This window comes from Leuciscus leuciscus (genome assembly GCF_965113295.1).
Source record: "Leuciscus leuciscus genome assembly, chromosome: 17".
NCBI lineage: Eukaryota > Metazoa > Chordata > Actinopteri > Cypriniformes > Leuciscidae > Leuciscus > Leuciscus leuciscus.
In genome coordinates, this window is record NC_138741.1 from 18,514,670 (window position 1) to 18,528,304 (window position 13,635).

General features: G+C 35.9%; 2 protein-coding genes across 2 annotated transcripts; one reads left to right on the plus strand and one right to left on the minus strand.

Moving 5' to 3' along the window:
- Positions 1-411: 411 nt before the first annotated feature.
- LOC309479824 (interferon-induced protein with tetratricopeptide repeats 1-like) lies at positions 412-3,454 on the plus strand. The gene is made up of 2 exons (XM_082144020.1): positions 412-1,496; positions 1,713-3,454. Exons 1-2 carry the CDS (start codon positions 1,492-1,494, stop codon positions 3,001-3,003), a joined length of 1,296 nt encoding a protein of 431 aa, XP_082000146.1. The 5' UTR covers positions 412-1,491; the 3' UTR covers positions 3,004-3,454.
- Positions 3,455-3,618: 164 nt separating this feature from the next.
- slc16a12a (solute carrier family 16 member 12a) lies at positions 3,619-12,641 on the minus strand. The gene is made up of 9 exons (XM_082144013.1): positions 12,484-12,641; positions 11,933-12,035; positions 11,579-11,640; positions 11,032-11,332; positions 9,779-9,882; positions 8,749-8,892; positions 6,211-7,162; positions 5,181-5,440; positions 3,619-5,047 (listed from the first exon to the last, which is right to left on the minus strand). Exons 4-9 carry the CDS (start codon positions 11,271-11,273, stop codon positions 4,911-4,913), a joined length of 1,839 nt encoding a protein of 612 aa, XP_082000139.1. The 5' UTR covers positions 11,274-11,332; positions 11,579-11,640; positions 11,933-12,035; positions 12,484-12,641; the 3' UTR covers positions 3,619-4,910.
- Between the last annotated feature and the right edge of the window lie 994 nt (positions 12,642-13,635).

The following is a 13,635-nucleotide window of genomic DNA, read 5'->3' on the forward strand; positions in this document are numbered from 1 at the left end:
CAGAATCAGCTGGAAATAATAAAATGTTTTAAAACAGTGAAATTAACTGTGTTAACAGCAGCACAATATTGAGAGTGAAACTGAATATAAATTTGTTGGTAACACTTTACAATAAGATTGCATTTGTTATCATTACTTCATTAGTTGACATGAACTAACAATAAAGCATTCATTACTCTAAGTGAATATCAACATTTATTAATACATTATTTAAATCAAAAGTTGTATTTGTTAATATCATTTAATGGAACTGAGCTAACATGAACTAAAAATTAGCAGATTTATTTTGACTAATGTGGTAGATTTTTCTCACGTACCTTGAACCCAAATACCTGGGTAGTCCCAATCGACACCCAAGCGTCTACAGTCGACACTTAATAATCTTTATACTCTAGCGCTGCGTCTACAGTCGACAAGTGGCTTCGAGTTTTCTAACCCTAACTTGCTCCCCTGACTAACTTGCTGCACAGCAATAATAACCGACAGACAATGCCTTCAAACATGCTTTAATCACGGCTGGAGGATCTCAGACAAATTTCAGAGAGAATCCCACCCGCAAAAGAAATCAGGTTTTATAGGATAAAGACAGATACAACAATAAGATCAATGTGATTAACTCATGCCACCTTCTTTCAATATGATTGGTTCAGTTTGTAAAAGCAATCCCCCCTCTTTCACCCTCTGTTACTGGCGTGAGCAAAATAATCTCGAATCATCACAAAAAATAAAGAAAAGGGTTAAGAGTTCAGTTGATTACTCAATATGTCATGAAACAATTCAAGACAGTATATTTTTGATATTGTCATGGCCAGCACTTCAGAATTTTCAATGGACACAATATTCAGAGAACATTTTGGTACATTTTGTTCAAATGTTAGTGTTAGGCCTAAAAGGGGAGTAAGATTTAGATGTTAGAATCATGGTTAGTTTAAAAGATAGTTTACTATCTTAACTATTAAAAATCCATCACACTAACATTAACAAATCTTAATAAATACTGTAACAAATGTATAGTGCTCATTGTTCATGTTAGTTCAAATTTATTAAGTGTTACCAAATTTTTTATATAATATGGTAAATATGTAAATCAATTCAACCATCTGAACAGCCAGCTAGAAATACAGTAGGTCACACCCACATAATATCATTAATATCAAATGATTAAAAAATGTCTGGAATATATGATCTAATAATTATCCATGACACTTAAAACCTGCATCTAAAGAGTTTATGCTTGAGGAAGAAGGCAGGCTCTGGACTTTATCACTGTCATTACGTACTACACTTGATTGAAGTAAACAACGAAACCTTAGACAGAATAGAAACTAGAGAAGAATCCTTAGCTGACGTGTTTAATGACTGTTCCGGTAGATTAGAAGATGGTTTTATGAGTGTGATCATTATAAATACAGAACAATCTCTCAGCAACTCACACGAAGCTCAAATCAGCATTGAGGAACATCTCAAACCAGACCACCTCTAACCATTATTATGGAGTAAGTACTTTTCCAATACAAATATGCAACTATCTAGTCTAATGTAGGAATTTAAAGTGATTTACCAGACTAAACTCAAGATTGTGTAAAAATGTTGTGGCATTGTTGAAATTGTTGATCATCTGTCCCATGACTGCTGCGACATATTTATATGTAAACCAAAACACAGCATTTGAAACTCTTTATTAATAGATCTTTTTTTTCTGAATGTGTCAGTAACTCTAGTCTAAAACAACGTCTTGAGAGGCTGGAGTGCTACTTCACCTGGGATCTGGAGTGCAGTACAAATGAATTCAAGGATTTACTGAGCCAGCTGAATTATATGGACCAGGAAACATGCACTTGGCCAGTTCACTATTACAACCTGCTGGGCTACATCCATCAGACTCTTGGCTCCAACACAGAGGCAGTGAAGCACCTGCACAAAGCAGAAAGTGTGATCCAGGAGCAGGGAACAGAAGAGGCAGGAGTCCAGCTTCAGGTCAATAAAGCAAACCTGGCTTGGGTCTACTTCCATTTGGGAGAGATGGATAAGAGCAAAGGATATCTAGAAGAGGTGGAGAGGCTTCAGCGAATGCATCCTGCTCCACCTGGATGCCCTTTACACCCTGAAGTCAGTGGAGAAAAGGCCTGGACGCTGGTGAAGTTTAACAAGTCCAAGAAGCGGCAGGCGATTGATTACTTTAAGATGGCTTTAAATGCAGAACCAGATAGGAAGGAATGGCACAAAGGACTTGCCATTGCCATGAACACGGAATTTGCACAGTCTGAATTCACTCTAGATGAGATTGTAGAGCAACTGAAAATTGCACATGAAAAAGAACCAAATAGTTTGTTCCTTTATTCTCATTATTTACTAAAACTGTGCAAACAGAAAAATGTGTGCATTGAAAGGGAGATGCAAGGTTTACTAGAAAGATCTCTTGAAACTGAACACCTGGAGAGTTTTCATGTTATTCTCAGATATTATAGAGAACAGGAATCTTTAGATAAAGCTATTCGAATAGCAGAGAAGGCTCATGAAAAGTTCCCCTCTTCAGTTAAAGCGTTGAAACAATTGGCAGACTGCTACAAATGGAAGGTTTACAACATGAACGACAGCGAGGAAAGGGAGACTTTGGCTAGGGAATCCATTAAGCTCTTTGAGGAGGATCTTAGACATTACCCTCACTCATACAAAGTAAAGAAAGACCTTGCATCGCTGTATTGTTCCACACATGAAATTGAGAAGGCAGATGAGATTTACAAGAATCTCCTGTCAGAGGAAAATGATATTTCTCCTCATAGACAGCAGCACTTATTTTATAGTTATGCCCAACATCTAAATCATAATAAATCACAATCCAGTGATTCAGTCTCCTTTTACATGAAAGCAGCAGAAATCCCAGTAATGACAGAATTCAAACAAAAGAGTATAAAAGTCCTTAAAAACATTATGAGGAGGGGCAGAGACCCTCGCTGTATGGAAATTCAGCATTTTCTGGAGGGAATTAAAGCTTCTGATTAAAATGTGCTCTAACGCATCAGACAAGGTATGAACAATGTCCCAACGTCATACATCAATCCTCAAAAATCATTATGGAGGATCTTTAAATTTCACTCAATGCAGAAACCATAATGAAGAAATGGGACAACTATCTTAATTCCCAATCTCTAGTCAATATATTGTATTCAGTGTTATATTTGTTGTGTTAATGGACTGTAGATTCCAATACCTGTTTATTGTTTCCATTGATGTAAAAAAAACTTCTTGGATCATATGATTATTGCATCTAGTTATAACTATTGCTCTCATATGAGACAGAAAACCCCTTTCGCAACTGCTTTCCTTTGAGACTTTAATTTCTGAAATGTGGATATACAGATGTGTTGCTTAAAGTAGCTACATGTTTCAAATACAAGAATAAACATGTCTCTCTTTCATTTCTGATTAGATTTTTAGTTTGTTGATAAGATTTACTTGACCTGCTCAGTTGATTTTGCAACTTTGTTTTCAGTGTGCAGTAACAAATTAAACCCTTTTCTTACAGTGTCTCACAAGTTGAGTGCATTTTAAACATGATTTTTCTGTTTTCCATTTTCTTAAGGAAACTCTGTAGCTTGCCAGTGGAAAGGCTGAAGATACATTGTGACAAATTGAATGTTATTTACTGTAAACAGCAGTTACAAGTCACTTTCAAATAAATGTGTATTGTTGAGAATCACAAGGTATTTAATGTATTTTCTAAAAATGTAAAAAAGGAATTAAAATTGTTTCCCTTCTTGTCAAAAACCCATAATTCCTATCAAAGGCACAGTATTGTTCATGACCTTTATCTGAAATACAGGCTATCTGATACTGCTTACATATAGTATCTAATATTATTCTTGTTTCCTTGGTAATGATTTTCAAGAGAGTCTAAAATCCAAAGAAAACTCTGCTGACTGATGCAGAATTAGGAAAGCTCTATTTAACACATTTGGCATATTTAAATCATTACAACATTCAGCAGAATTCAAAACATTCCCAAAAAAATCAACATAGAAAATGTGGAAATAAAAGAAGCAGATTTGATTTCATCTGGGCCACTAGCTATCATATTGATAGCAGCACTAAAATGAATAACACTTTTTTGACACTGAATAGGGTGACATTTGATTTGAGTGTTTTAAGGCCAATGAGCTTGACTGTTTGGAAACAGTAGTGCATGTAAGCTGTATACACTACTATTCAAAAGGTTGGGATCACTTTTATTCAGCACAGGAACATTAAATTGATTAAAAGTGACAGTGAAGGCATTTATAATGTTACAAATGATTTATATTTCTAAACCAATGATGTTCTTTTAAACTTCCTATTCATTAAAGAATCCTAAAAAAACTGTTTCACAGTTTCCAAAAAAAAAAGCAGCACAACTGTTTTCAACAAATAGGTGAGCATTAGAGGCTTCTTTTAAAAACATTAAAATATTACAGACCCCAAACATTTGAATGGTAGTGTACATTATAAATACTTTGAACTGTGAATAAAGTAGTATACATTTAACTACTGGGCAAAGGACATTGTTTCATTTGTCTGTCCAGCCAATCAGATATCAGCTTGAGAGACACATTACAATATCAAATGAGTATCAAATATGAAACACTTTCTTTTTTAGCAAACTCATTAAAATATTTGGAACAATGACAGAAGTTACTCTCAAGCACAAAATGTCACCTTTTTAAATCACCAAACCTGTCTTTTGGCAGTAGAGCCGTGTGTTTGAGCATGTGTTTGTGGCAGTCCATTTGACGGATGAGAGCTTTGGATCAGAAACACAGAATAAACTCTCATATAACCCTGTTTAATTCCAGAGGAGGCACTTTCATGTTTCTTGACAGCAATATTGCTGTACCTTTCTGCTGCTTTAGAAATCTCCTGTACCTGGTTGTGAGTCAGTTTAAGCAAGAGCTCCCTCTAGTGCAGCGGATGATCACTCTCACAGCAGCCAGAATCACAGCACTGCAGATCAGAGAGACTCCACTGAGGAAGAATGTAGATGTGTAGGAGCCTGTCTGATCCAATAGCCAACCTGAGAGAGAAATTTCATAAAACACTCTGATTTAGTTAAATATACTGCAGGCACATACAAGTGAATAAGCAACTGTATGTGTAAACAGTAACTCCGTAACTACAGTAACTTGTGTGATTGATTCTTCTCTGACCTCCAATAGGTGGGCTGATGAGGTAGGGGATGGCGTGGAGGAAGTAAACAACTCCCAGAGCTGAGGTCAGTTGAGTGGAGCTGACAGTGTCAGAGGTCACCACAGGAATAAGTGCCACGTAAGCTCCGTCAAAGTAGCCGTAGATGAGAGAAAAGGGGACGAGGAGGGAAAAACCACTCAGCAGAGGCAGAAAGAGACAGCTCAGCCCTTCTGACCCCACAGCCAGCATGTAACTCACCACCCTATATGGCCTCAAACACCTAAACAGAAACACACACAGATACAGATCAAACCGCAGAGTTAGATGGGAATCGTTAAGAATTACAGTAATAAACAGTTCCATTAATAGTATTTTTAGTACGTTCAAGGAATTAATAAAAAAAAAGAGAAGATATTTTGAACAATATGTAAATTAATTTTTAGAATACGTGTTTGTTCAAGCTTCTAATGACATTTCAGTGCTTTTGTCCTTTTTCAGTCGTTGGTTGATAAAGCGAGATTAAGTACATAAAGTATATTTGTGCTAATTAATACATTTAAATATTGCAGGTTTGAGTAATAAACTGAGTATGCATTTCACCGTTTTTATTCATTTTTAAGGAATAGTGAATCTGTTTTTGTGCAAGTGAGATGAGTAAATGCATGTTTAAATGTATTTTGCAATTTCTCTCAAAATGGGGACAAGAGAGGTGTCAGTCAATAAATTGGAACACAAAGTAACTTGCGTTACTTATTTAACAAAGTAACTCAGGTATTTTGTAGTAAATTTAAAAGCAATGGAAAATGGAAATAGATGGAAAATACTAGTTACTTGGGAAAAGTAATTGATTACTTGTAATGTATTATCACAGCACAGTACATTAGTAGACATGAATGTGATTTTAAAGACAGATTACAGTACCACAAATTTAATTAAATGTCTACCTCCACAGATTCTATGAAGTAAACCGATGTCTAGCGTAGATGTAACTCTCAAATATTGCAATTTACGAGAAAATAAGAAAAAAAAATTCACACCAACCGTACTTACTTTCTATCCGCAATCCATCCGAAAGTGATAGTTCCGACAATCCCTGACACTCCAAGTATGGACATGAGTAATGCTGCCTGTTGAGGGCTGACGCCTGCGCTCAGTGAATATGGTACAAGATACACAAATGGCACACTGCAACCGTATGCAAGGAACAGGAAGGACACCAACAGCAACAGGAAGTCTGGTATCAACAGGAAGGAATATTCTCTCAATACGGGTTTCCTTATGATAGACCATACATTTTCCTTGGACTCCTTCTGTATGTTTGTGTTTACCACCTTTGATTGTGTCAGACTGGTGTGGTTAGCGTTTGCTTCGGATTTTGATTCTGGGATAGCTGGCAAGTCATCTGATTGTATTAAAGCTGGGACTGAGATGTTCCATTCATCTGCGCTTCCGTTCACGGTCTCTGAGTCTTCAGAGAGATCCTGTCTATGGTTTAGCTTCTCATCGGAGTGTGTATGCTTTGCATCAGAGGGCCCTGACTTATCTGCCTCCATCTGTTCTTTTCCATCCCATGGCATATTGTCAGCTTGTTCTTTCCACCCTTTGTCTTTCATCATTTTATCTGTATCCATATGTTTTACCGCCACTGATCTCTGTTCCTGTGCACTCAATTCAACATTAAGGACTCCATCAGCAAGTTTCACATCCAGCAAATCAACCTTTTTGTTCCCCTCCAAGTCCATCTCCTTCTGCCTCCCTCTTTGACCTTCCAAAGGCCTCATAAGGGCTCCACAGACACACAGGTGAGACACCAAACCCCCCAGAATGAGCAGCGCACCCCTCCAGGAGAAGAACTCAATGAGGAGTTGCACAGCCGGTGCTAGGATGAAGGTTCCAATGCCGCTGCCTGACATGGCGATCCCGTAAGCCAGCGCTTTTCTCTCACTGAAATAAGAACCCACCATGGCGATTGCAGGAGTGTAGCTGAGAGCAAATCCCAAACCTGTGCAGAAAATCAGGAAGGCTAGTATTCAAGACTACAGATATGCATGGCTAGTTTGTTGCAAATTAAAGGTTCACTGTTCAAAATTAACACAATTTAAAGAATGTGTAAATACATCATCAGTCTTTCTTTCAAAATGAGTTTTTGTCTTATCCTGATTTTCTATTATAAAAGAATATAAGCCTATTATAAGTGTTTATATTTTAGACATGACGGGATGGTTTTCACTGGAAATTGTGTTTATACATGTCGAGAACTGAGGGATTTGAAATGTTGTAAAGTGATGCAGAGTTGCAGAGTACTCAAAAGATGAGTAAAGTGGGCTAATTTATTGAACAGATACTGCCATATTTAGACCTCTAACAAAGTTCATTAAATCATTATCTATTGTGAAGGGTCATTCCATTATGGTTGTTGCAGTGCTGTGCTGGAATTTATTTTCAAGTAAGTACTGTCTATTAATGGGTAAATCTACAGTAATGTCTTCAGCTAGTCAGCTTGAGATCCTTTCCATCTAAACTGGTTAGATCTCTTAAACCTAGTAGTGAAGTTGCCTTTGGCAAATGCAAGCAGTTTTGATTTTTAACTGCTAGAGGGCAGAAAGTTACATAATGTACCCTCTTAAAGGGATAGTCCACCCAAAATTTTTCATTTGCTGTTAATTTACTCCATCCAAGATTTAAGTGACTTTTTTTCTTCAGTAGAACTGTAAAGAAGATTTTTTAACTGAAACTGTGGTCCTATGTGATTCATATAATATAAGTCAATGGGTGCATTCACTTGGAGATTAAAAAAAACATATGCAGACAAAACAAAATTAATACCCGCAGCTCCTGAGGATACATTGAGGTCTTAAGAAGTGAAATGCAAGAAACTGAACATTATTTACAACATTTTTACCTCTAATCCACAGCTTTGGCAAACGGTCCTGAGCGTGTTAGCGACAGTCTTAGTGCAAGCTTTCTGTCGCATAAACATTTACATTTTTGCTTGATTCATTAAAATGTTTGGAATTCACAATACACTTTATACACCTTTGACTTTTATTTGCATTAATAAATTAAAATGAATACATAATCATTTCTACATGAAATCATAATTTAACAGCGCTCAGCTTACATGCGAGGTCGCTCCTACACATACGTCATTATGCGACAGAAAGCTTGCGCTCCAGACAGGCACATGCTTGACCGTTTGCCAAGGCTGTGGATAAGAGGTAAAAAAAAAATTTAATTATGATCAGTTCTTGCATAGACCAATCATTTTGCTTAAGAAGACCTCAATGTATTGTCAGGAGTCGCGGGTATTCATTTTGATTTGTCAGCATATGTTTTGTTTTTTTTATCTCAAAGTGACAACACACATTGACTTCCATTATATGAATCACCAAGGACCACAGTTTCAGCTAAAAATCTTCTTTACATCTTGGATGACCTGAGGGTGAGTAAATTAACAGCAATTTTCATTACCTTTAACATAATAGTTACAGGGGAAAATTATGATTATCAGTGTAGTTGAAATCTCTGTTTGAGTTTGAAATATTGAGAATGTTGTGTATGCTGCTGTGTGTGTAATCTGTATCAAACCTGTAAGAACACCCAGTGTAAGATACAGGAACTCTACGCTAGTGGCCAGTGAGCTGAGCACCAGACCAGCAGAGGAAAGAAGTCCACCAATCATGACAGCTATACGAGAAGAGAGGCGGTTCCCTATATAACTACCCAGTGGTGCTATAAAGAGAGAAAGAGAAAAAGAATGAGGTGGATTGCATGATAGTGGAAGTTCGTATGATTTTATGACTGATAACCGATTAATGGACAATATAAAAATTTAGTACATGTTGTACTCACATCTTGCATGTATAGAAGAAAAAAAAAACTAAATACTAAAATGTATAATTTTAAAAGCAACAAGTGAATTTACAGTTTTTTTTTTTTTTTTTTTTTTTACTTTTGTTCACATTTAAGAGTGTTATTAAATTATTTAATTTCCACTTTAAATGAGAGTTAGATTACAGTAATCTAAATGTAAAAAGAGGGGAAATGAGCATTCACAATTAAATATTGATTGATAAATATACATTATCAATCTATACCAATAAATAAAAAACTGATAAGGAACAGATAAATTGTTCATCATGCAGAAACATTATTTTTATATATATAAAAAGTATAAAGTGTTAGGTAAAAATAGCTCATTAAAATCCCTTTTTACAGTTAGTATTAACATATGTGACTTTTTTTTTTATTAAACCCTACCATTTGTGTGCATTTATATGGGTGTTTATCCTCATGATTAATGAATATTGTGTATGTATGCATCACAATTGATATGACAAAATAATCGAACTGCTTGTAAAGAAACAGTGGAAAAATAAATACCAAAAGATACACCCAAAACCCCCACATAAATAATAAAATGTGTTTCTGTGAATATTCTTTCTCACTGTCAGCCAGATAAATCGGGTTTAGTGTGGACTATGCACTGTAAAACTGTAAACAGATTTTTTTTTTTTTTTAAACAAAGTTCTCCTAAAATCAATATAGTTGAGCTGCCAGTTTGACTATAGGGTGAACACTAGAGGATTTTTTTTCTTTTGCCTTATATGGGTCTTACCACACAACATTGTAGTGCAGTCCAGCAGAGAATGAATCCATGCAGTTGCAGAATAATCTCTGGAAAAGTATGACTGGAATTCCACAAAAAAGATGGAAACACACCTGCAACCAGCATGAAAATGGACAGTTTTGAGGAAGCAATATGCTAAAGGTCATCTGTTGCTTACTGCAACATTCATTTTAGTTCTTTTAAGTACAACATTTTCAATCAACATCCAAAAGTGGGTATTTTCCTGGGGTAGTTATCCTGCTTATTGAATGATTCATCTTGGTTGAGTTTAAAGGCCATTTCCACAGCATTTAGTTTAATTTAGTCTCACATTAAAGATGATCTATTATGCTTCATTACATTTTCAACTTCCTTTAATGTGTAATGTTGCTGTTTGTGCATGAAAAATGTCTGCAACGTTACAAAGCACAAAGTCCACTCCAGAGGGAGTTATTCTCTATATCAGTAAGCACTGTTTCTGATCTCCCTGAAACGCTTCAATTGTAGTCTTGTGTTTTCTTCCAGGAACGTACACGTCACAATATTCCTCAATTAAATAATTCCCGCTAAAAGGTGAGGCGTGGCATTTCTGAAACATGTTGACCAATCACAACACACTTGTCCAGCTGACCAATCAGAGCACATTACACTTTTGGAAGGAGGGCCTTCAGAGAGACAGAAACTAAAAAGAGCGTTACTGACAGACTGGGAAGAGAGGTGCTGCAACAATATAAAAAAATAAATAAATAAATATATTAGGGCTGTGAAAAGATTAATCGCGATTAATCGCATCCAAAATAAAAGTTTGTGTTTACATAATAAATGTGTGTGTACTGTGTATAATTATTTTGTACATATAAATACACACACATGCATGTATTTATTTAAGAAATATTTGCATGTATATACTGTATATATTTACATATAATTTATATTATATGTAAATATAAATATTTGTATATATAAATAACAAATTTTTCTTAAATATATACATGCAAGTGCGTGTATTTATATATACAGAATAATTATACACAGTACACACACATTTATTATGTAAACACAAACTTTTATTATATATATATATATATATATATAATGTGTTTCAAGCATTAAAAACCTATTCTAGTTGACTCCAAATACAAAATCAAGACCATAATATATAGCCTCTTGACAAAACAGAGGTGATGTGAGGGTATCACCTTGATTTCTGGTAAGCAAAGAAGATTATAAAAAAACGTGTCTGTGGGGAGTCATGAACTGACCTAGTGACCGCACGTGTGCAAACGGTGGTGAGGAAACATCCAGCCACGATCATCCAGCCCCATCCGCCATCCGGAGTGGCCGCTGAATGTGGGGTTTTTTCAGTCATCTCTAGTCCTCTCTTCATCCTCTCCCTCACTCTCTCACTCCTTTCAGCCTCTTGTTTCCTCTTCTGTCCAGTTTCAGCTGGTTTTGTTCTCTCCGGCTCTGTTTGGGACGTATTTACTTGCTGTTTTTCTCTCATTACTTCTGTTCCTTCTCGCTTTCATCTATGAGGAGCTTTTAAATGTCATCAAGCAAAATCTGCACCAGAAACATAATTTTTTTCAATCCTAGCAGCCTTCAAAAATTGTATGTGCAATCTATATCAGTCTGTATTATAAGAAAAATCTGTGTTGTAATAAAAGTGAAATTGCTTCAAATGACATAATAAAAGTGAAATTGCTTCAAATGACATTGTTGTGGTTTGGATTGAATACTAAATGTCTCTGAGATAAAAAAAAAACAATTTGAGACAGAAAATTAACATTCTTGTCATCATTTACTCACCCTTGTGTGAACACACAACTCAGGAGTTACCACTATGACTGACTGGTTAGTGAGTGAGAGACCTGGCAAAGAAATAAGAGCAAAATTGTCCCAGGCTGAGTCTATCCTACATATACACTCTGAGATGCTTTCCATGATACAGATAGTGACCAAGTTACTACACACACTAGTCTGATTCAAAGGGAGGCGAGGAACAGTGTGTCTATCAATGCCAAGAAAGAGGGCCAAAAACTACTTCATGGGGCAATAGCAGTTACTTATTGCAAAAATTAGTAAACATGAAACAAAGCTTCATTCAATCAACCAACTCCTGATAGTAACCATTACCAGAGTTAGATTTTGTCCTGGACTCACCTCAATCTAAGTCTGGTAAACCAGATCACAGTCAGACCTGATGCAATGACTTGAAGTCTTTAAATGAAAGACTTAACAGGCCGCCTCACTGATGGAACGTCTTCTGCATGAAAAAAGGTCACAATAACATTAAAGACAAAAAATTTCAACTTTTTAAAAGAATATGTTCTTTTGACCTTTCTGTTCATAAAAAACAAAACAAAAACTATTACAGTTTCCACAAAAATATTAAGCAGCTGTTTTCATCTGACATTATACTATGCTATAGTTACAATTATCTATAAATAAAGGAATGTACTTTGCACTATCCTGTGAGTGAAACAAAATAATTAGCCATTGAAAAGTTGTAACCAGTAGAGGTCAGAAGAGTGAACAGAACATGTACAAATCATCATTCTTGATCAATGTAGGTACAAGCTCAAATAATTATGAATTAGCACATGAGTAATAACAGTTGTGTAGCCTAAAATCACTTAGGAAGTTTTTCTAAACATACACACAACAAAATACATGAATGAGCTTTCGAAGTGGTCAAAAAGAAGCGCACTTACTCTGAAACATATTTCCCAGTGTACAGAATCTGGAACAGACGAGGGACAAAAACAACCACTGCTCTCCTCCAAAGTGTGGTACACATTGGCGCACATGGCTCTGCATCACTGCGCGGGGTGCGCGCGCGCTTGGACAGATCAGCAGGGCGGAAATTACAGCCAGCCAACGTGAGGTGGAAGTAGAGGGGCTGCTTGGTCTAAACTACAGTTAACTAATGTCCTAGGTACGATATTTGTCATGGTTCCCTCTCACCCCACCCTGTATGCAAATTATTATTATACAGTGACTTTCAGGGGGGTTCACTGTTTTAATGGAATTTCAATAAGAAGTTTTCAGGACACAATAGATTGAAGTTCGTTCAAACTCTCTTTTGGTCAAACTCTGGAAGCTTGTGTCCGCTACGGAATATAACAATTTAAAGGATAATTTCGACTTTTTATCTCACAATTCTGACTTTTTATCTCACAATTTATAAAGTCAGAATTGCGAGCTATATTAAGTCCAATTATGAGGGGGGAAAAACTGACTTTTTCCTCAGAATTGCAAGTATATCTCACAATTCCGACTTTATAACTCGCAATTGTATCACGCAATTAATTTGAAAAATATTTTATCTTGTGAAATATAACTAAAAAAAATTAAAATAAAAAATAAAAAACGTTCAATGAGATATATTTAAAATGTAAATCTATAATAGGCTACGGTTCTAAATACTGTTACCTGCCTCATCAGCGAAAAGTGTACGAAAGTGTTTAGAGCTAGGTGAAAATACGCCCTGAATGAATTGTAAACTAACTTTTGTGGTTACTGAAGTGTTTGAAAACCCAAGGGAAACATATATTTATATGTAAAAGAAATAAAGTAAAAAAAGTGTATTTCTAAGACCCCGCCCTCACCGTTTGTTTTGAGTTCGTGGGGTTCAATCCCAAGCTTAACTGAGGGGATCAGACAGGAGATAACAGGAGAACAGCGATTTGCTCATGCATATTACCCTAGGGGTAAAGGTGATCACTCATTTGCTGTTGAAAAACATTTATCTGGGAAGTTTGAGAGGGGGTAGTGAATGGTTTAATTGTTCTTTTTGTCCTCGTTCCTTCTCTCGGGTTCAGTTTAGTTTAGGCCTAAGTAACTAAAAATGTATATGATCAAGT

Coding starts and splice junctions, on each gene's coding strand:
- slc16a12a (XM_082144013.1), bottom strand. CDS start 11,273: ATGAGAGAAAAACAGCAAGTAAATACGTCCCAAACAGAGCCGGAGAGA. Junction 9,883..11,031: donor TGCACACGTGCGGTCACTAG/GTCAGTTCATGA, acceptor TGCTGGTTGCAG/GTGTGTTTCCATCTTTTTTG. Junction 7,163..8,748: donor TACACTGGGTGTTCTTACAG/GTTTGATACAGA, acceptor TTTTCTGCACAG/GTTTGGGATTTGCTCTCAGC.